Here is a 25,992-nt window from a genome sequence, read left to right as displayed (position 1 = left end):
AAATTTAGAGTAAACAAAATTTTCCTATTCTTCTCCTCCATTTGCCTTATTTTTGATGCAATGTATGCTTTTCATTATTATTTTCCTTTAACAATATGTTTACATTGTTAATATTTTCTTATCAGATAGTTTATCCTGGAAGATTCTTCTTTTATTGTGTTGTGGGGTTTTTTCAGTGTGGCCGCTTGCCATATTGCCATTCTGTTATTTCCAATGCAATTTCACTGTGAGACTTGGATTGTTTAAACTTCATGTCAGCTGCAGAATGCTGTTAATTCCACATGTTAATCCAAGGATTCTCCTGTTTATTTAAGAAATTACCACAGACCATATTCCCTAGATTAAAAACAGTGAAAATCTCTTTATTTCAGCATGTGGACATGGTAGTACATAGTTAAAATGTGCATAGAGCAGGACAATTTATAGCATTCGAACTTCAGCAAGAATGAGTTCCTGCTCAAATTTAGACACATTACAAAAAATTCTTCTTAGTTAGGGCTAAAACAAAACTCTTGACGTTCCTTATAACCTGCTGCATTTTTCATAGTTTATGGAAGTTAATTTATCCCACCATCTTGCCTTGAATAAACATGTTATATACCCAGGAGAATAAAGTAGAGCACACACTTTGAACAAGAGGACATCTTATTTTCACAGATATTGAAGATCTCTGTAACATAGGAAACAATTGTATACAAGAGAAATTAACTGAAGTGTCATAATGGAATTATAAATGCCATTAAAAATTAAGTAGTATCAAAGTTACCATTTTAGTTTTGAAAACATGTACCCTATGCTTTCTTGCCAAAATTATCTGCACTTTGAAATTTACTGCACCAGATATTTGTTTAAATCTAGTAGTTGTATAGTATTTTTTTATTAAATGTGTAATATTCTGTTCTTGAAAAATTCTGGCTCTAATATTCCTGATTTTAGCAGGAACAGGGACAGATTTGTCAAGGATGAGCATTTTGCCAATAAGGGAAAATCTGTCCGAAATTGGAGGTTAAATTTTTTAAAATAAAACTATTTTTTCTCATGTTCAGTAAAGACCTGATTTTAGCAGCTTTTGACTTTGCAAATCTAGTGATCACTGATTGCATCTTCCGGTGTTGAACAAACTTTCAGTTGCCATTTTCACAAAGCCACCAAAGTTGTTATAAAATAACACTGGGTCAAAACTAAGTTCCACTGATTAATGGTTGACACAAGTTACTCTTGATTAGGTGGGGATCACCCTTCAGAGAATGCTTTCAAAATGAAAGTCTGTCTCCTGACCCTATTATTGATGGCTAGGCAATGTAAGAAAACCCACTGGAAAGGAAAGCAGACAACAAGAGCTGGACATATGTATGGAGATGTGAAAGGTGCAATCTCAAGTAAAAAACAGTGAGTAGAGATACTAGGACTCGCAGTCCTTATAGCATACACTGTACTAGAGGCACTACACTGGCAAGATGAAGGGCAAAAGAAGTAGCCTGGAAATCAGGACAGAAAACAGTAGGTGATAGATTGCAAAGACTTTGGTCTGGGCATCACAATACAAGTTTTACTTATATGTGGGCAGTATTCTCCAGAATATGTGTCCTGAAATGAATATAGTCCATTCAGTATTTGATTTTAATTTTGTTGGTCAGTAAGCAATACTCGCCCTTGCTTTATTAGTCAAGATTTGATCTGAATATAAGTCATTTCATTACAGTTTCTTCTACTGTCATAAGTTTTAACTATAGGATGTTTAAGTATAAACTGGACTTTACAATATGTGTTAGGATAGGCATGTAATCTTATTATTCATGGACCTAAGGTTTAACAGATTTATTGGGATGCTTACATTTGCAAAAATGTTCAATCACAGTTCATTTTTAACTTACTTTGCAACTACATGTTGAGTCCCAGAACCTTAAGATAGTTTTTTGTAAAAGAAGGTGTATCATTGGTGACTGCTTGAGGAAAACTGACTAAAATGACCTGTGACTCATCTTGCATCAGGAATTTTGCAGTTTTAGCAAGTGTAGAATCTGTTTTTCCAGGTCAGCATTATCATGCCTTTACTATGCTGGTATTGTTTCTCTTTCTGAGGGTCCACACTTTGTTCTTACATACCTTTCAACTTCAGCACACACAATGCAAAAGTCTTAAAAGCTTGCTGCTTTTCATTATTGAATTTTTAACTTTTGTCTGGAATATCTCCTATCGTGTTCACTGAATGAGGTACTAGTTCTGTTGAAGAGAAAGTTTCTGCATAGCTGCACAACATGGAAGCATTGGTGGAAAGCGATAAAATTAAGATTGTTCTGATTGCTCCCTTTTGAGTAATCGACAAAGGCTGTTTTTTCTCAGACTATTTCTTCTGCAATATTTCTTCAAATTTTATGTCTAGAGTAGTGTGGTGATGCATAATTAGTGTGCAGTATATGTTAGTTTAAAATAGGTGTGTCCTTTGCACAAATACAGAGTCATTTCCATAATTGATGTTATACTTCTCTTTATCTGTGTAGAATCTCTTTTTTTTTTGTTTGATTGCACATGAGAACACTATTTTGGTAGAGAGACTAATCATCTCTAAAAAGTCTCAAAACTTTTAGACAAAAGTTATGTTCATTATGAAGAATGAAAATTGTTAGTTTGTAAAAGTGTAGTTACTTTTTTTTACTTCTCATGGCACTATTTGACCGAATAATTCCTGTTGAGAAGTATTCATTGCTGCTCATTGTCTTTCTATAGATATGTAATTTTATCTTTGGTTGCTGTTTTCCATGTGCTTTACTAATAATGCTTTTTACTTCAGCTTTTACTTAATTCAAATAATTGGTTGCAACTTAGCAACATATACCTTTGCTTTCCTATATAGTTACAAAGCTTTGTTATAATGGCTGATTTTTTAGCCTGGTTGCCAAAGAAATTAGCTCTTTATATGGTGAAGCAATGTTGACAGTAAACTCTCCTTTCCATCTCCTTCCCAAAAGAAAAGGAAGAAAAGCGAAGAAAAACAAGGTTGCATTACAATTCTGGCAACATCAGCCACACTAATAAAATCAAATTCAATGTTGGTTTACGACTTTGAATTTATGTGACTGCACAGGATCAAAGGATTTGTATCCCACTGGACTGCAAGGTCTATAGTTCATGGCAAAAAACCTCATCAAAAAGAACATTTTAGTAGTAGGGCTTTTCATTTTAATCAGCCACAGTAATAAAAAAGCTGTTAGGTGTCCAAAAACATTCTCCCAAGATCAGAGACAACTTGCTCTCTACTACAATCAGTTTTCTTATTGGATCCATACTGCCTCTGTAGTTTTTGTCACTGAAACTTCAACTTGTTTTCAGCCATTTTTTGCATTGTTTTCACATTTTACATGCCAGATGTAAAATATGCCACATCATCATGTAATTTCCCTGTCAATTGAGAAATACTGTAGCTTATCTCAAGTAAATTATCATCAAAACAAATAATTCATATAGAACTTTAATTATCAGTCTATATTTCTACGTATTGTATTTTAAAGTATTTTATTAGCAATGTTCAGGGTATTTTTTCCTCATTGCATATAATCTTCTGAACACCACCACAGAGAACAGGTATCAGTATTTTTGTGTGCATTGTAACTGAGGCTGTCCTAAGACTGTGGTAACAGCTGCAAGTGAGAAGTAGAGTAAGATAGTAACTACGAAGTTTGTGATAGGAAGGGAGTGTTTGGATTTTGCATGTTAACTGGTCATGGTCCTAGTTCAACAAAAGTTTGAAATTAATTTTTAGCTTATGGTGTGGTTTCATACTTTGATTACCTTTGCCTCAGAGAAATTGCATGCAATATATAATTTACACTTATTGTCGTGTTGCATGCTGAGTCACCTCGCTCCATTCTGCAGAATTTAAATGTTTAGCAGAGTTTAACCAATTAGAGATTTTACCACTTAAATTGTGCACAAAATTAAGTTTTCCTAGAAATTTGTAGGTTGGTCTCAATTTAGCTGGGTACCCATTTTTTACATATTATGTAGGATTTCTTTTTCCTAGCATAAGCTATCTTGCATTTAGGAAGAATCAACACATAGTCACTTTCTATAAGGATTGTTAGCTTTTGAATGGCATGACAGGTAGCTGCTACTTTTTGGCAAATTCTGGTGGGTGTGGTATTTCATTGTCTGGGAATTCACTGCTGCCTGAGATACATGCAGGCTTAAAGTGGGTTTTGTCAGTGAATATTTTGATGGGTTGATTGTTTTTAAAAGCATTCATTCAAATGAGAAACTTTAGTATTGGTGGGAATTGTATAGGTTAGCTACTGAACATTTAAAATCTACATAAAATGTTAAATTATCTATTGTTAATATTTATGTATTAATAACCTGAAATTTACTCCTTTAACCATATGTTGTCAACACTGTATTACGTAGTATTTAATCTAGTTTTTTTAGAGTTTTTTATCATTTGTCTCAAGAAATTACATTGTTAAGCAAACGTGACTGTGGTAGGAATTTAGTGAATCTAAGGCATTAACAATTTTCGGTTTGATATAAATCAAGAAGAATTTAGATTCCAGTGAGATTTCTCTGTAGACACAAAGATTCCGCAGTAGAGTACATCACTTACTGGGTGGTGAAGTGGGCATAATAGGATTCTTAAATGTAGAGTCTGCTGTGGAATACAGTGAACATCATTAGAGATATTTTTCCATATATTTGGATTCATAATGCTTGCAGCATCTTGAAAGATTACCAAGAAATTTCTGGGGCACATCAAGGGCTCTATCTGATTATTTCATTAGAAGTTATGGAGAAGTTATTTACCCTTTTTAATTGGGTTGATCTGAGTAAAGTGCTATGTATGTCAGTCAGCTGTAGAAAAAGAACTGGAGATCAGCTGCTATGAGCTATGTGTTGTATAACAAAGTTCTCCAAGTGATTTAATTTGTGTAATCTTAAATTGTTAGATGGTGGTTCTTAACCATGAAAGGACTGAAGGAAGGATGTGTATATGTGCAGGAAACAATACCTAGATTAATGTTACTTGACAGAAACATTTACAGAGCAGACACTACGTAATAAGGGTGAGGAGCACAAACTTTATGGCATCCTGGAGATAACTCTGTGAAGAGCATGGAAAAGAGCACAGAACATAAGAGATAATGGAAGGTCCACAGAGAGCAGCAAGAGAAGATGCTGGAGCTTAAAAGAATACAGGACTTTCTGCAGCCCGTAATGAAAAGGGCAGTTTGTATCTTGTACAGAATAGTCTCTTAAAATACATCGTCCTGGTGAGAAAATATCTAGAGTGTCCTTTTCTCATAGATCAGCTTTGCATGGCTGTTCATGCTCTTTGGAGAGTGATAAAAATGGAAGTGTGTTTGTTACGTTATATTTAGGAGGTCCCTGGAAACTTATCACTAGTGAGAAAGAATCAGAATCCCAGAGTCATAGAATATACTGAGTTGTAGGCACCCATGAGGGTCTTCAGATTCAGCTCCTGGCCCTGCCTAGGACACCCAAGAATCATTCCATGTGCCTGATTCAATTCCTGTTCCCACTGTATTCTACTGTCAGCCTTTGGCCAGTTTATTTGTACATATTGAGTCTAGTGGATCTATAAGGACAATGAGTAGGCAATAGCCGGGGGTTTTGTTTGCTTGTTGTCCCAGCTACTTTTGCTACACTTCCTCTATAAAGCTATATATTTATTATTTTTAAATTGGAAAGAGAATTGGACTCTGTATGCATTGGCTACATTAATATTTAGAGATCTGGTATTATTTGAGAGTGTTCAGTCATTACTTTTTTATTGTGAGGTGTAGGAACAATTCTTACTGTGTGCCCTTGACAGTGATGATATACCATATGTAACTGTTATGTTTGTTGAGCTATTTGTTAGAAAGGAATTTTGATTTTTATGTAAACTGGCGTGGGTTTAACTTTTTTTCCCCTGTGGAGAAATCCTTTGCTAAATCTCTGATTGTTGTTAAAATTTAAAACAAATGTATGTTTTTTCAAGGACACAGATTCAACAAAAAGAGCTTCTTTTCTTTTGTAAACACAATAGAAGAATAAAAAAGTGTGAACTCTTCCAAAAACTGAAGATTAAATTACTTAGAATGAACAAAACCAAGTCAGAGGCTCTCTCTGAAAAATTTGCTTTTCCTCTCTTTTCTGTGCACACTACTTTGATGGCCAAAATACTATTAAGAAGAAAAGCTGTAAAGTACTTTAAAAAAGCTTTTAGTTGGCAACTCAGTTATTCTTGTCTGTTTTTTCCTTTTTTTCCCTTTTTCCTATTTTAATATCCTTCTCTCTTGAAAATAGCCACATCTCCTAACTATATCCCTGGATACTTTGTGTCTTCTTTGTTCCCACTTTTTTTATTTTCGTGGCTTGGCATAAGTAACTAATTAGACGTAACAATCACTGTATAAAAGTCAGAGAAGGGAATAAAATCAAGCTCACTTTCTCCCTAATATGTTATTTTTCCACTCTAATTAGAGTAAAAACTTGTAAAAGTGTGTGTTTCTCAGTTAAAGAAGAGGTCTGTCTCTGATATACCTAGCACAGCTTTGTTCATTAAATATGTGTCATTTTTACACAGTCACTTTTCAGAGTAGAATTACACTGTAAATTCTAGGCATTGACAGTGAGCATAAACTTGCTAGTTTCAAAGCAAAAGTTCTGCATATTGCTTGCCCTGAACAGTGTTTTAGGGAACATTTTTTTATGATTTACTGTTAAAATTCTTAGGATTTTTAAACATTTTTGGTGCAAATAAGTCTGGACTAATATGATAGCAACAGTTTTTGGAATGTAGATGGCTGTAAATTTATACTTTCCTTGTGTTCATACATACAAATTGTTCTGTGTCATGGTTAAAAGTTTTTGTTCACATAAAATCACATTATATAATGCAGTGAAACAACAAAAAATGTACTTTAGTTGATTGCATTTAATTGACTGTAATTTACTATATTGACCGTATGAAACGAGACTGTAATCTTTCTCTCACGTATCAGAGCACAGTGAAAAGCTGTCACATTGGTATTGAGATTTGTCCGTGTCAATCCACATTATCATTTCAAAGGCATTTAGACAACCTTGGTTACATGAATGAGAGGATTTAGTCTTTTGCTTTTGTGATTAATTTATGATTTGTCATCTGATACTGTAATGGTTAATGACAGTATTGTATATGGATTCAATATTTGGAATTTTTCTTCCTTGAGCATATGCTTCATCATTTCCTAGGTCCTGTGGGACCAAGGCTGAGTTGTTGGCATTGTCAGAAAATGTAGTTTGCCTTTTTTCTCTGTGTTGTGTCAAGTCACTTAGCAGGTGCCAAAAGGAGGTCACCGGAGACATACACCAGAGGGATGGGTGTAAAGGGAGAAAACAGGAAGACACTAGAAAGCCAATCCAAGCACTCCTGTTGTTTTTCAGGTTACAGTGTATTAGTATTTTTGGATATTTACATAATCCTCTTACATATATTTTAGTAAAGAGGGGTCTTTATTTTTTTAGGGATGGCTTTTATTTTACCCATTAACAGAAGTAATTTTTTAAGCAGAGGGTAACACAGGCCTTCTAAGCTTAAATATAAATGTCTGTGTTCAAGGGATCGGAGAGTCAGCTGGGATCACTTGCTTGGTGAATTGTTTTACCCAGGGGAAATGGATCCTGTCCATTTCAATGGCAGATACCAGACAAATCTTGACAAATTAAAGAAACTGATTTGTAAGTACAGCTGCATTAGTGAGGCTTGAAAAGCAAAATAGGCAAGAACCTTCTTTAGTTAGAATCAGAGGTGCAAAAAAACCTGCATTCCAAGCAAGAGCAGATCTGGAAGCAAAAGACATTTTATCAAGAAGGATAGACAGAACTGCCTGTTTATTCAGCCTCTTCAAAATGGGTATTGGGTGGAAGCAGAGAGCTGTGGAAGAAAGGAAGATGAGGTACATTAGCCAGGAAGGCTAGTTTTAGAATTCAGAATAGAAAAGGGCATTTGACAATACTCAAACTGAATCACGTCTTGCAAAGGAAATTTAAGGGTTCACTGAAAGTATTTTTCAGCAGTGGAAACAGAAAGAAACTAAGGAAACAAGGGGAGCATTATCCAGTAAGGGTGAGGTGGAGACAAAAGGCATTGTTGATTTAACCTAGAAAATTAAGACCAAATGAGCTGCCCCAAATTTCAATAGCAGTTGTCATGAACAGAGGGAGAGAATTTCTCTTATACTGAAAAAAACACACAGCTTTTAGTACTGAATAAAGCACAAAGATTACTTTTTTGTATATGACAATTCTTTTTATCCTAATACAGGACTGACTCAATGAGTCTGTGATGTGCTGTCCTTTGCAGATCCTTTTCCCATAGAATTGCCATATTACTGATCAATCCCTTCTGTGGCTATGTACGCTGCAGCCCTCTTTCTTGAATTGCAGCATGTATTTTCATACTGTTTCCTTGTCTGATAAAATTATTGTGAATTCTGAATTTTAACTATGTACTTTAGCTTAATAACGTAATATTGTTTGCCTATTTATTATTGACAATTAATGCAAGAAAGATTGTGCCAAAGTAAGGAAACTTTTTTCAGTAGCACTTTGCTATGTGAATTAGACTTAAGATACTGACGAAGTACTTTCAAATTGATGATTGAAATCTGATTTCAGCACATTAGGGCTTTTTCTTTTAAGCTAGCAGTAGGAAGAAAAAATAGTAATAAGACTTTATGGAAACATTCATGCTTCAAATATGGTATTTGTAGAAGTAACCTGGGAAAAATATATATCTACTTTCATGGAAATTTTGGCAGCTGTATCAATTCTATATGTGTGTGTACAGGAGAGGGAGTAATATGTCAATGGCTGACTGGCAAGGGTAACTGATACACTGAAAAGCCAGAGAACCTCAATAGACCAGGGCTTGAGGGCTTAATTTGATACTCTCTGAAAATGCAGATTATTGCTGCCAGAAAATGAAATGGTCAGGGGAATAGAAATATGTTCCTTGCAATAGTTTATTTGGTGTTGAATGTAGCTATACAATCCAGATTTCTCAAATGAGTGCTGCTGGGAAGCAAGCAACCAGGCTTCTATATCAGTCAGCAAAGTGGCAAATGCAGTTTTCAAGCAAAAAGAAATGTATCTAAAGCTTGCTGGTGAACATCTCCCGCATTGTTCTTTGTAGGCCTGCTTTCATTTTATACAGCAATTTTTACAGAAATTTTCTTTGATTGGATTCAAAATCCTCTACCCTTCTTCAGAAATAATGTTCATTCACGTATATAAGCTTTAGTTTCAGCTGCCTTCTATTATCTCCTGCTCCTCCAGCCTTCCTCCCATAACTTCCTTCCATTAAATACCTTGTCTGCTGAAATGTTTTTACATTTCATCTTGCCTAAGATAGTTGTGACCAAACTACTACATTTTGATGATGTTTGCTCTCCATTTGATTTATCATATGATTTTAGAGCATTTTATCTCATTTTAAGAAATATTTTCCAGGAAGCAGACCTTTCTTAAGAATATGTATGTATTATTTATGCATATATATAAAAAATAGCACATATTAATATTCATATTCTGTGCACTTGTTGAAAGTATTATCATATGTATATAAGGTCATCTTACTGTGGTGAAGAAGACTTACTTTGAGATGAAAAGTAATTAAAATTGGTTTCTTACTTATTACTAAATAGAAGTATTACTTATTTTTTGTTATTACTAATGCTTAGTATTTTTAGCTTTAATTCTTGTTTATAGGGTTTTTTCAAGTTACACAAAATAATTCTGAAAACATGCAAGTCTTATGCTTTTTCTTGTTTTTCATTCTTTCACCTCAAATATAATTTTGACTTTAAACTACCAATTTTATATTGTAAATTAAAACTGTAGATCTGTATTTGGAGAGGCCTATAATACTAACACAGTTGCTTTTATGCCCATTTAAATGTAATAAATAATTTTGTTAGATACTGTGCTTCTTTTACAGTGTGTTTTTAAGGTGGCTTCAGATTTACTGCTGGGAAAATCTTTAACGTTCAAAGTAAATTGTTTTGTGAGGGAGTTTTTGATGTCCAATAGGAACAAAGTACTATGATAAAAAAACTCCAGTTAAATTCCTTAAGGCAAACTTACTTCATTACCTCATTTATGGATCAGTATGCCAAGTTTAAAAAGAAAGGCAATTTCTTTGGAGCAATTCAAATGGCAGAAAATCTTGTGATAGTTGAATTGTACTAATAATAAAGATGAGTGCCAATAGAGTAATAGTAGGAAAAGGAAGAAAGCTAAGTAAATGTATTGTTATACATATTTGTTCTGAGTCATCTATAAAACTAACCAAAATTGGGTTGTTTCCAATGCGAATCTGTTTGATTCTCTCTGTAAGACTTCAAACTTGATTTCCCACCTTTACACTTGCCAGTGTAAAGGAGCGTTTTATACCCAGTGTGTTCAGATTGTTTACTTTGGATTTTATACTACAAAATTGATTAGAATCTAGAATCCAAGCTGATCATACTCCTGTAAGTATGAGTATCTTGTTTGCATATCTAGTCAAACTTCATTTCACAATATAAACCCACAACTATTACATTATATTTGCCACGTTGAGCTACAGATATATGACTTGGATGCACATTACTTAATGCTGTAAACTAGTAGCTCTGTCCTAATACTCAAGTTGGAGTGGTAAATAGGGAGTCCTATGTTGCCACTTCTGACAAGCACTTCATGGGAATTTTAAGTGTAAATTCCTGTGCCTGTAGGAATTTGGGAAAATCACAATTCATTAGCTGTTTCTGTTATAAGGTTGGCTTCACTTTGTAGAGGGATTCTGAAAGAAGCATGAAAAACTCTCTTTCAGGAGTCATTGCCTTGCAAAGAATCATGGTAATATCAGCCTGATAGTATCATGGCATAACAGAAAATAACTTGTAGGGACCTAATGACCTGGAATAGCAGTATTGGATTGTATTGGATTTTTAAAAGGAGATATTTCTGTGCCAAATGTTTTGTATTTTTCTGACATATAGTAAGAAAAGTGGGGTTTTTTCCTTACTTACTTAGTTATCCAGTGAAATCGTCTTTATTCTCTTGGTTCTAATGTTTAGTTTTCTGAATTGTAGATTAAAATATATCTGGAAGAAATGAAATTTTAATCTAATCATAGAGATAAACTTGAAGAATTTATGTGTATCTCTGTGAATTTTATTGATGATAACACTTAATAGATTAAGATATTACTTTATTTAATGTTTTATCTTGAATGAATTTCAACCTCCATTGTGTTTAATCTATTTTTTACTTCCTAACATGTTATCTCTCTATATATGTGTATATGACATATATATGAAATGATATAAGCAATAAACTCATGTCATTAAATAGAGTAACATTTGTAAAAGCTACCTTTTTTCCATAATATACCATTAATTATTGCATTCAGTTAAAAACCGGTAAGTCTGCTTAGAGATAAGGTACAACTTAAAATTTGCCCAAATTGATGCTCTGGATTTTTCCTTAAAAAAATATTTTGTTGAAACACACCCTGCTTACATTTCTTTAAAGATCAGTAATTGTCCAGTTATACAATAGCTTGCAATAAAACCATTTAGAACTGGGAAAGAGAAGTGTTTCCCACTTTGTTTAAGAACATAGTTTAAATGTGAAGATTTTTAACAGACTATGAAATAAACACTTCAAAAAAATATTTGCACTAAGGGTGTTTTTTTCTTGTTGCTCTGCAGTCTCAGTTTGAACTCAGGGTATTCCACATTCGTGGAGAACATGCTGTCTCAACTGCTCAGCTTGAGGAAACCATTGCACATCTGAAGAATGAACTTGACAATAAATTAAACAGAAGAAATGAAAAAGCAAAGGATATTGGTGTTTCTACTGAAGATGATAACCCACCAAAGGCATACCGAAATGTATATATACAGACTGACAGAGAAACTTTTATAAAGCCTAGTGAAGAAGAAAACAGAGCTGTGAAAAATAACCCAATAGTACCCAAAAAGCTTAATATTTCTTCTTTAACACACAGTATATCTGCTCAAAGTGAAAATAAGGACAATTACAATGTACAGTCATCAGAAAGTGTCTTGTCTTGTCAACCAAAACAAATGCTGCGTCCACCACCACCACCACCTCCTCCCCTTCCTGATTCTTTGCTGTCTGCTGTAGTTCCTCCACCGCCACCTTTGCCAATGGATCCGGCTTCACTGACATCTCAGTTTGGATCTGGTCCACCACTGCCACCTCCACTTTCTGAAGGCTGTAGGAATTTTCAAACACCACCACCACCACCACCCCCACCGCTTCCGGGGCTGGGACCTCCTGTTCCTCCTCCACTGCCTGGATCTGGGTTACCTCCACCCCCTCCACCTCCTGGGCCTGGGTTCTTTTTTAATAGCACTTTATCTTCAAACCAAGGTCCTCGAAAACCTGCCATTGAACCTGGCCGTCCCATGAAGCCTTTGTACTGGACACGAATACAATTGCAAGATAACAGGTAAAACATACTTACTTACTTGGACTTGAGCTGCTGCTTACAGGTCAATGTACGGACATGGAATTTACATAATTCTAGAAAAAAACCTGAATCAGTTCTAGAAGTCTGAAAAAATAAGTTGTTTTAAAAGATCATATTTAAATTAAAATTATATGTATTATAAATGAAAACTTTTTGCATGATAACAAAAACATGTTTTATTTGGGATTTTTTTCCCAATAATTCAAGTGCTGCCTGGATAACTATAGTGACAGAGTGCTTCCCAGATTTAGCACTAAAATGTAAAAGGGTAGCCAAGAGATTAGAAAGATTTTTTTTTCTTAAAATTAAGTCTGTGTTTGCATTATAATTGAAATCTTAAAGTTTGGTCAGGTGAGAATTTAGTTTCATTTTTGTTTTCCAGTCACTTTGTGATCCATTCTCCAGAGAACTATCTTATGTCATCCTCTGTGATTCCAGTTCTAGAAACTGGAAACAGTCAAACTGGAACCTAACCTCTGTGCATAATTCTGTCAGAGCAGGAAGAATAAAGCATATGTGTAAATATATGCAGCTCAGCAACCTGCAGCATTAAGTGTCTATTATGGACAAGTCTCAGTACTGATGGAGACCTCTACAGCTTTAAAAAAAATAGACATAAAATTCTAAAAATAATATCCCCCTTACTGTGATTTAGTGCAGGGATAGAATCCCAGATGTGTTTGAGGGAGGGATGCCATCCAGAGGGACCCTGATATGCTTGAAATGTGGGACTGCAAACAAGGCCAAGTGCAAGATCTTGTACCTGAGTTGGGACAACTCCCAGTATCAGTAAAATCTGTAATTAGAGGAGGTAGATTTAGGTAGAATATAAGGACGAAATTCTTTATTGTGGGAGTGGTGAGGCACTGAAAGGTTTCCAAGAGGAGCTGCAGATTCCTCTCCTGAAAGTGTTCAAGGCCAGATTGGATGGGGCCCTGCACAGGCTGGTCTAGTGGAGGTTGTCCCTACCCATGGCAAGGGGTTGGAATGAGATGATCTTCAAGGTTCTTTCAACCCAGGTAATTCTGTGGTTCTATAACAGTATTCTAGTAGAATATATCAAATCCAAAGTTAGTACAAAATGTACAGTTTTGTCGATTAGTTTGGAAGGGGTCATTTGGTGAACAGGCATAAATAAACAATTTTTGTCCAGGTTTTTTTAAATTATCCTACAGTCTTTGTTTATGCTACCTGTTTATTTAGCTGACAGGAGAAAAGCCGTTCTCCCAGTCACACTTTCTGAACCAGCATTAGTACCTTACTGCCACAGTTATTCAGCTGCTCTTTTTGGATTTGACTGATACTGACTTTCCTTCTTGTGTTTATTACTGTAATATAGAGCTCATTAGGAGGCATGGATCAAAAAGGATTTTTGGGGGATGCTTAAGTGACATAGACTATTTTATTTTAATGAAGAGTTGTTCCTTAATTCAGGTCCCGTATTAATGCAAGTAATGAAATCACATTATTATTGGGATCTTAAAGTTCAAACCATTATTATCTGTGTTCAAAATTATGTTAGCCTAGCAGCAGTTACCAAGATGCTAAATTTAAATATTTTAATAAGCTATATTATATTACTATAGCCATAATGCATCATAATATATGCTATACAATATATACATACAGTATATTACATATTATTATTATATTATTGTTATATTATATTATATTATATTATTAATATAATATACTGTTAATTTTTAATCATTATTATAGTTTATTTATCCTGTAACAATGATTTTTATAAATTATGTATTTGTTTAAATTATTTAGTATTATAATAATATTTTATTTTCAGGTTTCTCTATTATATTTAAACACATTTGAAGTAAAGATCTGCAATTAAGTGAATTTAAATATGAGTTTTATTTTACTTTACAGCTCAGAATTTATTTTGATGAGAAAGTACCGTTATTCTGGTGTAATAAAACATTTTAAGATGTCAATATTTTATATAAAATATTTGACAAGTACAAAGAAATTACTGAAATGTCAGTTGTATAGTCTTAGTTTTTCAGAATTGAAAAGAATTAAATTTGTTCAGAATTTAAATATTTTGGTGCAGGAGTCTTGAACATTTTGGTTTTACTTTCCCAGTATTTCTTTGGCATAATTGTTTCATAGTGAATAAATAGTTGGTTCATAAATAAACTTTATTGAAATTATTCCCATTGAATCAATTAAATAAAAGTTTTCTTTCTGAGATGGTGCTGGTTCACCAAGCTTTTGCAAGGTAAGAGATAATTCATAGCATTCTGATGAACTGCTGGTCACCAGATGTAATGGTCCAGCATTTTCATGGTCTGTATTAGAACTGGAAATTTCTTCAAGGGTTTGCTGCTCAGATTGGAAGCTGTCCAGGACTTCTGGTTGCAGAGCCAGAAAGAATCCTTCATTCTTCAATATTGCTAACACAACTATCCTGGTTCAAGGACAACAACAAATATCAGGAAGAGCGAATCTGTGGAGCTCTAAGCATGTCCTGTGACATAGAATATGCTGCATCAGCAGATGCTAATAAAACAAAAATGAAAAGTTCCTTAAACATTCATGATAGTAGACAGTTGAGTATTAAGTAGAAAAAAAATACTAAATTTGAAAAAAAAAATTGGCTCCTTTTGAATTGGTAGGTATTCGATTTTGTTGCATTTTACATCTATGTTTAGTGACATCAGCCATTTGTATTTTGTAGTGGTTTTCTTCACTTTTTTTTAATTGCAAATAATTTCACTGCCTTTTAGTGACATCTGCTGGAAGATATGGTCCCACCTTCTACTGATAGACAAGAACACTCAGAAGTTTTGTCCCACATATTTTCCTGAAACATTGAAATTTTTGAAACAAGGCCCTTTCAGAATTGATGTGCAATGTTTGTAGCACTACATATTATTTTCCCCTAATCCAGCTAAAACTGGAGAATTGTGTAAACAAGCTCCCAGCTGATCCAAAACTAAATCTGGTCTTGGAAGGCAAAAAAAGAAAGATAATCCACATTTAAAATTTGCAGTTGGTTGAATGGAGAAGAATACTGGCTAGTCTCCCAAAATATAAGCCACATAATTACTCTAGTTTCTCAGAACTACAACAAGGATAAATATGAGCATACAACATCTGTGGATAACATGAAGTAAATAAGGTCCTATGCAAATTTCCCCAAACACTCTTAAAATATGCTTGAATAAAGTTTGTTCACTCTTTGTTGATATTGCTTATTTTTATATGTCTAGCTAGATTACTGGGAATTTCTCAAAAAAGCTGACATTGGAGTACTTCTATTCCTAGTTGAAGTGGCAGAAATCTCTTGACATGTTTTTGCACAAGCTGCCGTTGTTGCACAAAGAATGGTACAATACAAATGATGCACAGTCTAGCAGACATGGACTAAGTAGCTTAAACTAATAACTAAAACTCATAGGAAAACTTTTGACTCGTTACAGGAGCAAGGTATAGGAAAGGAATGCTCTGTGTGTTGCTTTGAGTTTAGATCTATCATGGATTTTCATCTATTATGGTTAGATCTATTATAGTTTCTCATAATGTTTAGAAATTTTATTATTTCCTTTCCCTTTATAGGAAAACTGCTATGCCAACATTATGGGAATCACTGGAAGAACCTGATATACTTGACACTACTGAGTTTGAATATTTATTCTCCAAAGACACCACTCAGGAAAAAAGAAAACCATTATCAGACACTTACGAAAAAAAAAACAAGGCCAAAAAGGTATTTATTGTTTCTTTGTCTTTTTTGTGTATGGTACTATTTAGTCTTTCATTTTGAGAAAACTCCTTTTTAATTTTTTAATTTTTTGTGAATGAGCAAGAAAGAAAACTATGGGTTGCTGATTCAATCTAAATCTCTTGCTTAAGAGGCTATTATTTACCTTGGAAAATCTTTTACCTTTGCTAATGAAAGTTCCACATTCTAGTGAGGTAGAAAAAATACTGTACAGGAGAATAGAATTCAAGTTCTAATTAATATCTGAAAGTAACAGTATTTTGGCCATTATTTGCCCTTGAGCTGATGTATAATTAATGCCTGTCATTAGTTACTCCAGCAAACCTCTCTTCCACTGAGATTAATTTTGTTAGAAAAATAAAATTTAAATCAAAATTCTAAATAAGGAATGCCAATTTTTTTTCCAATACAGCTAAGGAGTTGTGTCAGGAAGGGGCAGGACAATCATGTCTTTGATGGCCAAAGCTATGTGCAGTAGCTGTGTCATTGCCGTAGCATTTAGACATGATCCATTACAGAGGCAGCTGCCACTGGCCAATTGGGATGTGCAGATGGGAAAACCAAATGCCATTAGTAGTATTTACTGCCAGAAAAATTCTGGACTGAATAGTAATCAATACTGTTTTCCTAAAACAGTGTGATTACAGATCAGAAACTACTGAAACATTTATTGTGTTTTAAATCTCTTTGAGTTGACCTGCTTGGAACCACAAGAGGGCACTTTGCATGTGAGCTGTGCTTGCTACCTTCAATTTTATAATACATAGAGTGTGAAACAAGTGTACATGTTGAGGCTTTCACATCTTTCAGAACATCTTTCATCATAAATTCCCTATATTGTGTCTTAATGCAACAGCTAATGAGAAGTATCAGTAAGACTGTAGAATTTATAGAACTCAAATTCATGTGATGCAAAAAGTAAATAATTTAAAATGGGGCCTGGATGGGGACATGCTGGCATTTGTAAATGCATACCAAAGAAATAATAGTTACAGTCCTTCAAATATTATACTGAAGCATACTGGGCACGAACATCTCCGTGAAGAATATTTTTATATATTTTACTTGACAAATGCTTGAAGTGATTGTGATATGTAGCAGCAGCTGTATCCATAAATTCAATTAGTTCACATATCTTCCTTCTTTCTAATATTTATTTTTACATTTCATTAATTTACCTTTTTTCAGAAAGAATTATGTAATTCTTACATAATAGGAAATACAGGTTTCTAAAGAACTGTGAAGAATTTAATCACTGTAACTTTAATGGGAAATTAATATGCATAAGTAGTTGCCTTTTTATTTCAAAATCTCAGTAATTAAGGGAGTATATCTACTTGTCCAAGGGAGTGACAGCAAACCAGGTACAGAATTAGGCCTGTATACTGAAAGATCAAATTATGCTTTTCTTTTTCCTTGCTGCTTTGCAAACTAACTTACTTGTTTGAGCAGCGTGATTTTTTTAGTGATCTCTCTTGGCTTATCCAAAATTGAATTGGGTAGTACTTGCAGAACATATTGTTATAATAATATGCATTATTTCTCATGAGCAACCAGTGTATTTTCATTCAAAGACATCCTTTTTATTTCTATCAACATTTTAATTATTCTGCTTTGTTATTAGAGGCAATAAGACATTTTAAGACAATGGATATTTTACTGAAATTAATGAAATGAAAAAGGTTCCTTTAAAGTACTGTGGGAAAATACAAAAATAAATCCCCTTAGAAATAAATTCAAAATTATATCTATTACTATGTCTTTAGTTTTGAAAACCAATGGGATTGTGATGATGGTGTTACAAACCATTGGAACTGTGGGGTTTTCCATGAGAATTTACAAAAGTCATGGTCAGTAGTGTGAAATTCTATCACTGGGTCAAATTAAAAATAAATCCGCTTTTAGAATTCAAAGATAATTTTAATTAAGTACAGAAGCATTTTCTTTTCGTGTATCCTGTCTTCTCACCTTTCTCAGTTAAATGACTCATAGTAGCAGCTGAATGTTTTACAGACAGTTGGCCCTCTTAGATGGTCCTGTGTTTTGCTTTGTCTCTCTGAAAGCCCAGATATGTGCAGGCTGGCTCCAGTGAATCAATCTTGGTAGGCTGCAAATGTTACAGTAGTAGAGAGGCATTTTATTTACTTACAAGAGGATTTATTAGTAGATAATAACAGAGAACTCCTGTAGATCAATATAAAACTGTCAGTTTGGCTGGTTTCATTTCTGATTTCTCATGCTTCTTTTGGCTCTCAAAGTTTCTTGCCTTTTTCCTACCAATTATATCTACTAGCGTTTTAGCAGGAATCTTTTTCTTTGCTTCACTACATAAATTTCTGCTTGTCTGATCTTAAAAATGGTACCCGTGTCACATTATAGGAAATTGTATAGTCTGGTTAAAGATGCTTTCTACAGACATTAAGAAACATAAATCTTATATGAGGCTCATCATATATTATAGATTTAGCTGATGCCATGTCATTATGTAGTTACTTATAAATTCCTTTTTCATGTTCACTAAAAAAGCATTCCAGAGCAAGTTATAGGTACAGCGATGAAACTGTAGTTTGTGTTTGAAATAGTTAAGCTGTTTTATTTAATGATACCTGGTAAGACTGACCCACTCCCTGCACTAACCCTCTTCTCTGCACAAACTATGCCTTATTTCATAGCATCTTACACAAACTAAGTTCAGCTTCTTTGGTTTTGAGGGAAATGACAGACCAATAGATGGTGCAGGTCTCCTTATTAAAACATGATTGTTCAATACTTTGCTCCTTGAATGAGAATTACATCATTGCCTCACAGTCAAGTTCCTTTTTCAATTGGAATTAAGATTTTATCTTTTGAATTACAGGGTAGTTTTTTCTCATTTAACTCTTTTGCAATTCCAAATAAAACAATATTACTCAGTTTATTCTCAGAATTATTAGTTTTGTGAAACCAGTTGGAATAAACTGTATCCTAGGCTGTGAAATGAATACTTCTGTGGAAAGCCTATAGAAATTTCAGTTTGTTCTGTTCTTACCCATTTTTCCAGGTAGTGGACACTGTATGCTCTGCTTTCTTTTACTTACAGCTGATAGACACCTGCCATTTTCAGCCAGATATGTCTAAATGTCCTACATAAGCTGTACTAGGGAGATTTAGGTTGGACATGGAGGAGTTTCTTCACAGAAAGGGAGATTAGCCTTAGGAATGGACTCTTCAGGGAGGTGGCAGAGTCACTGTCCCTGGAGGTGTTTAAGGAAACACTGACTGTGGCGCTCAGTGCTGTGGTCTGGTTGACATGGTGGTGTTCAGTCATAGGTTGGACTTGATATCAGAAATCTTTTTCAACCTGATTGATTCTGTGATTAAGATAAATGGAATGGCTGGTTTATTTTCCAGTACCATTTGGCAAGTTATGCTCAGAAAGGAAACTTCTGAGTATATATTCATATTATACATATATATTTATAGTCATATATATTATATAATTACAATATAATAAAATGTTTCATAAAATGAATATTGATAGTATATCAATAATATTTCAATATATCATCAATCATATTTCTATTTATGCATATATATACTCACTGTCAAAATAGGAGAATACACTAGGGACTCTGTGGATTTCTCTGCTGGCTGTAGTTACTTTGGTATTTTCAATTATTTCTTGGATAGCAGAATGCTAACTCTGTGGCCACCACCTATTTGTGAGAGGCTTCAAATGTACTGAAGTAGATCCTTCACAAGGCTTTCATGTGTCTGAGATCTCATCTGACAGACAAAGATAAGCGCAAAGCTAATGCAGTTAACCACAAGGTTAATACGGTTAAGAATATTCAGCTACCTAAAAAATAAGATGGCATACAGCTTGCTAACTGACTGGTAATAGTTCAGCAGAAAGAGTCTTGGCTTTATAGTGGCTCACAAGAGGAACTTGAATTGTCAAATCATAGTAATACTAAAAATGAAAAGCAAAACTCTGATAGATCAAGAAGTATTGCTTGCAAAACACTACTCAGCCATGTCTCAGTTAAGAACTGCATCTACATTTAGGCACTACAACCCTTCATTAAAAATTTGCTAACTGTAAAGAGTCAAGAAGAGGGAGAATGATGAAAAGTGAAGTAGTCTCTAAAGAAAGAATCAAATTATTATGATTGTTTAGTCTAGAAAGGAGAAGGTTGATTGGGACACGCAGTGTAAGTGTAATCAAGTGCATGCAGCTGTTGCAGAGAAAAATTATGAAAAGCTTTCTAAGAGCAAGGATACCAAAGGAATGCAGAAAAATTTTGGCTAGGGAAATTGTGTTTCTGTATTTGGAGATTTTTAGAAAAGTTTGTTTAGAATGGTACACCTATAATTGATAAGTGTCTTGAAGTGCAGAAATGTTGTGAATGACATTTTGAGTGCCTTTTCAACATCTTGATGCTGTTAATCAATTAAAAGACATAGAGTCCACCTTCTGCCCATTGTCCTATGGATTGAAACAGCTGTCTATGCTTTTTTCAGAAATACTTTCATGATTCCCAAATTTGTTGCATTCATGCCAGATAGAAATGACTTATTGGGTTGCACTGATTTCTAGAGGCTTCTGATAAGTATGTGGGGAAAGAAAGGAACAGAAATTAAGAATCTCAGCAGCAATGGTAATACAACCTAAAGGATTGCATAAAAGGTGATTTTACTTATTTTTAGAAATATAATAACTTGTTTTGGAAAAATGTAGTTCATTCACTTGATGGTGATACAATGTAAACCCAATGTAGATTAAACGAAGGTCAGGTGTACGTTTCTAGTACACAAATATATATACTTGAAGACTTGAATTTTGTTATTATAATGGAAGCTCTGCAAACTGTGTGGCTGCTCATGCTTCTTTGATCATGCAGCACTTTGGAAAATGTAGCACCTTTGGAAGAACTTTAAGTTTTTTTTCCAACTGTACACCCTCTGAAATAATGCAGGACACTCTTGTTCTTGCATTTATTTACTCTGCATGTATGCAAGCTTTCAATTAATGTTCTATGTATTATGTAGATAATGATAAAAATTAGTATTCTGAGGTTTTGATATTAGGTCTTGAGAATAGAATTTTTTTTTTTCTGGTTGGGAGAATTTACTGGCTAGATGAATATATTAGTTATGTCCCAGTATTAGAGCAAAATACTATGCAACATATATAAACATTAAAAATATAACTCGTCTCTCATAAAAATGTTTTTGAATAAGACTGAATGCATTATAATCTAATATGAAGTAATGTAATGCAGTAAATGTTTGGAGTTGATGTCGATGAAATGGAGAAGAGATGATTGATGACTTTCCCAGACTCTAGGTGGATAAATAATATAGAGAAGGAGTGGGATTTATTTAATGGTTATTTTATATTTCTGAAGTGGTTGAATCTGCAGAAGGAAAAGTTCAAATTATTGGAGAAAAACAAAAGTCCCTTAACACCTGAATATGAATAAATAAAATAAATAAAAGACATTATTCATTATGTTTTAAGCTAATACTCTGTAATCTTGAAAAAGAGATATTTAAAAAAGATTTATTTGCTGCAATTTTTTCCATGTGCATTTTTTAGCTCCATTGCTAGATTTAACACATATTTTGACATTGTGTTAGTTTTTCCAATATATTTGAGCACTTGTTAGTAATTTATCCTTAAAAACTCAAGTATTTTCTATACTTTTTCAAGAAACAGGATAGTTGGATATTTGTGATGCCACTCTGTCTTCATCTTTCCAAAAAAAAAAGAATAAATGTCAAGTAATTTGTGTCAGGTGTATGCTCCAAATGAAAGTCCATCAATCATTTTTGGCCCTTTAGTGCAATGATTATAATTTCAAAGACGCAGGAGGACATTAAAGATAATGGCTTTTCTGTTGTCTATTATCTCTAACAGACTTCACATAATTATTAACATGTGTTCTCATTTACGAAGAGTGTCAATATTTTGAGTGAATTGCATTTTTTTAACTGAAAGGGATATGCCTGTCAACAAGATTTTTGTCCATCTAACTAAATGAGGAATTACAATTAATAAATTTTGCGTTTCCGCAAGAAGGGCAGATATTGCAGAAAATGTTGGATGCTTTGCAGGGGTGAAACACAATGACTGTCTTCAGCTGTCTGCATAAGATAATAAACAGTGTTCAAACTTAAGCAGAAGTACTGAAATGCTAGTGCATGCTCGTCCGAGGCACTCTCACTTTCTTTTTATATTTTATGCTGTGCTGAGAAAAATAACTGGCATTCCTTGTTTATCACAAAGCTCTGAAGGCATGTAGAATATAGAAATTATCCACAGGGTGAATATCTATTTTGTGGTTTGTCTAAATTTTGCAATTCTGATAGGAGTAAGATATTGAGAAAAGTTTCTTACTAGCTCATTCACACCTCCTATTTGAACCTGATATATTGCCATTTGTGTGTACCTTAGAAAAAGGCTAAAAGTAGTGGTGTTTTCAAGCTAATAAAATTGTAAATAGACTTTAAAAAATATAAAGCTATGGTTCACCCATATTAAGGAAAACAGTTAAATTTGGCTCTTTCTTGAGTAAAAATATGAGAGATAATGTCTAGTCTTAAGCTTCTGAAATTTCATTGGTAACTCTTGGATTGTTTATGCAGCATTGCTTGAGGGACATACTTTGGCTTCTTGTGCAGAATATTCTTCCTGTGTTTGCACAGGGTTTCAGCAATCCAAACATAGGTCCAGGCTGTTGATTTGCTGTAAAAGTTGGTGAGTGGGAATGGAGGGAAATGCTGTAATATGCAGGACAGCTTTTTAGCTTATGGCTTTTCTCAATAAATTTAAATATTATGGAAGGAATCTATGCACCACCAGGAGGAAGGATTTAACTTTTAATCACTAAAGTAAGCTGAATCTCTTCAGATTTCAGCACCAGTAAGTGTCCTGGACAGAATATAGACATTGCAGTTTGACAGAACAGTAAAGTCTGCTGTACAATATTTAATGAAATAAATTTCTGGCTACATTAGAGAAACACCTTCTAATGGGAATGACAGAATAATTCATTAGTGTATTCAAGCTTTGGTATGTCTTCACTTTTTAATTAGATTATAAAGATTTGAAAGATGTACATGAGACACTTGTGTACAGCAAATCTTAACATTAAAAACTTAACATTAAAAAATGGGGGAAAAACCAGCAAAAATCAAATAATGCTATGGATCAGTGAAGTAAAGGAATTATTACCAGTGGTCACAATTTTGTCACTGAGCCAGAAGATGCTACATCCATTACAACAATACATTTTTAGTCTGGAGAAGCAACAGGCAGCTGACAAACCCCACCAGCTGGCACAGCAGCATCAGCTGGCTTGTAGCTGCTTACCTGTCACTGCCAGCTACAGGCAAGTCCCAATATGCTGAGAGGTGATCAGTGATTTGTCTTTTAAAAGCATAGACTAAATAGTTCAACACAGTCTTTACAAACTTTCCTTTTATTTGCCTTATGTTTTTACTGGACTGAAAAAGTGCTGATTTTTTTGTGTCTCCTTTCTGTTTGGAATTCATACACATATGTAATTCCCCCTTAGTGACAGAATAACCATCATTTGGGACAAAGTTAGTGTCTTTGAAAATTAATTCTCTGTTTTACTACTGATTATATATTTTAACTGCAAAATCTTTCAAGTTCCACATTGATTCTAAAAATCTATGACAAAATTTCAGTATAATACTTAGCATTATAACTATGGGTTTGAAGTAAATTTATGCTTAATGCAAGCTGTTCTGTTGTCATGGTCCTCCATTTCTGCTCTCTAATGAATTAGTTATTAGCCTTCAGTTACTTGGTTGAAGCTATTTCAGGTAGTCTGCGTCTAGCTTGATGCCTGGTAATTGTGACCATGTGTACATTTGTCTAAAATGCAAGTGAACATACAGTCAGTTGCTGTTTTAAATCATTAATCTCTGGTTTAACTTTTAAAATTATATAGGGCTTTCTTTAATGGTTTTCTCACAAATTGTTTAGGGGGGAGGTCTTGCTTAGTGATGTGAGCTAGTTTGATCATGTCTGGAGAATATAGCTGCACTTACAAATACTTCAGTGGAATGATTTCAAATGTCATATTGTCTACAACAGCTGTAGTCTGGAAAGGTTTTGCCTCAAACTAGGCATGTCTAATGGGGTTTATGACAACCTATGAATTTTCCCTGAACAAGGTCAGCTTGGAGGTCAGTGAATGCTGTACAAATTGCATACTGCTCAAACCTGTAATTATCCCTGTAAGAAGTTAATGTGCTGTGGAGTTCAGCAAATTCATGTAAAGCTTCAGAGATGACCATGATAAACCAGGCAGTTACTTATATTTGCTCAGCAGAATCAGTCAGCAGGATGTGATGCTTCCACAGCATTCATTTAAGGTAACTTGGAGCAAAATCATCTTGTCTGCTTGTGTACTCAGGACATAAAGAGCCTGAATACTTTGTCATTTGAACAAAACACTTTCCACAGTATTAATTTCTTAATATCCATCATATGTGCTGTACATATAGGCAGAAGAAACTCTCTGGATAGATTTTTTTCAAATTTTGGCCGAAAATATGCAGTATCTACTTTAACATAAGTTTATTATTGAGTACCTACAAGAGGGACCTAAAATATCTAAATATCTGACAGATCTTTGTTGAAGGGAGCAATTGTTCCAACTTGTGCATGTATTATCCAGTTTCAGTACTCTAAATACTAACTTTGCATTTTCACATGAAAATGTCAGTATCATTTCTCTTTTTCTTCTATTTGTCAAAAAATTTAGTTTTTTATTGATGAGTGACTAAGTATTTTCATAGGCAAATATTTGTAAGTCACATAAAACACAGATAGGGAACATTTTTATGAATTAATACAAATTTTGTCGGTTACCTGTCTTTGAGTATCAGTAAAAGTATTCTAGGAATAAGGGATAACAATCGCTTTAAGATCTTACTGTGATTAAATATCCAAATATAAGTGCTACCTTTAATTTAAATAATAAAATTAAATTTGGAGAAATATAAATTAAATATTCAAATACTAAGAATATAAATTTAGAGAGAACATTGCTATTCGTTTTAATTTTGCATAGGAATTAGTATTTTTGATAGTTCTTGTACATCAACACTGTGAAGTAAGCCATCTGCTTGAATCAGAACATTTTGTATTTTTGAAGAATTTGTGTCTATATTGCACTTCGTGATGTGCTCCTGTCATGTCTTTCTTATGAAATAAATCAAAATCACAAATACCAATATCCCAGACATTGTGGGAGATAAGTGTTTTACATTTGTAACATCTGAGCAACACTGATCCCTTTCTTTATAAGTAATTTCAACCAGCCAAAATAACATTAAGGTTTCTCTTCCTCCTCTTTCTTCTTCTCCCCCTAAACTGACATCAGAAAGTATTACAGTCTGAATGTCAGTATATTATACTCTCAAATATCTGTACCCAAATGTGAAAAAAATCCTGAAGTCCCTATGGAGTGTCAACAGTGTGGAATAAGCATATTCAGACACGAGCAAAAGAAATACTTTGAGTAGTGCCCAGTGTTCTAGAAATAGTGTTGAGAGGACATAAAAAGACAATTCTTCAATTCTTCTTGGTCAGGAATTGATTCTTTGCTGAAAAAATAGACCTAAGCCTGTTCACACTGAAATGTAAAGTACCAGACAAACTAAGGAACTTGTGATGTACTCAGTATCTTTAATAGTTCTTAAATGT

The 25,992-nt window shown here is 33.9% G+C and overlaps 1 protein-coding gene across 1 annotated transcript in view; it reads left to right on the top strand.

Annotated features, from left to right (window-relative positions):
- The window catches only part of FMN1 (formin 1), a 122,827-nt gene that overhangs the window by 26,389 nt on the left and 70,446 nt on the right, over positions 1 to 25,992 (top strand). The window contains exons 4-5 of the mRNA XM_005417514.2: positions 11,736 to 12,502; positions 16,100 to 16,250. Of these exons, the coding sequence (XP_005417571.1) occupies positions 11,736 to 12,502; positions 16,100 to 16,250 (918 nt within the window). The remainder of the gene's footprint in view (positions 1 to 11,735; positions 12,503 to 16,099; positions 16,251 to 25,992) is intronic.

This window comes from Geospiza fortis, unplaced genomic scaffold (genome assembly GCF_000277835.1).
Source record: "Geospiza fortis unplaced genomic scaffold, GeoFor_1.0 scaffold54, whole genome shotgun sequence".
Taxonomy (NCBI): Eukaryota; Metazoa; Chordata; class Aves; order Passeriformes; family Thraupidae; genus Geospiza; species Geospiza fortis.
Note: the sequence above shows the minus strand (reverse complement) of the source record. Positions and strands in the feature narration are given on the sequence as shown.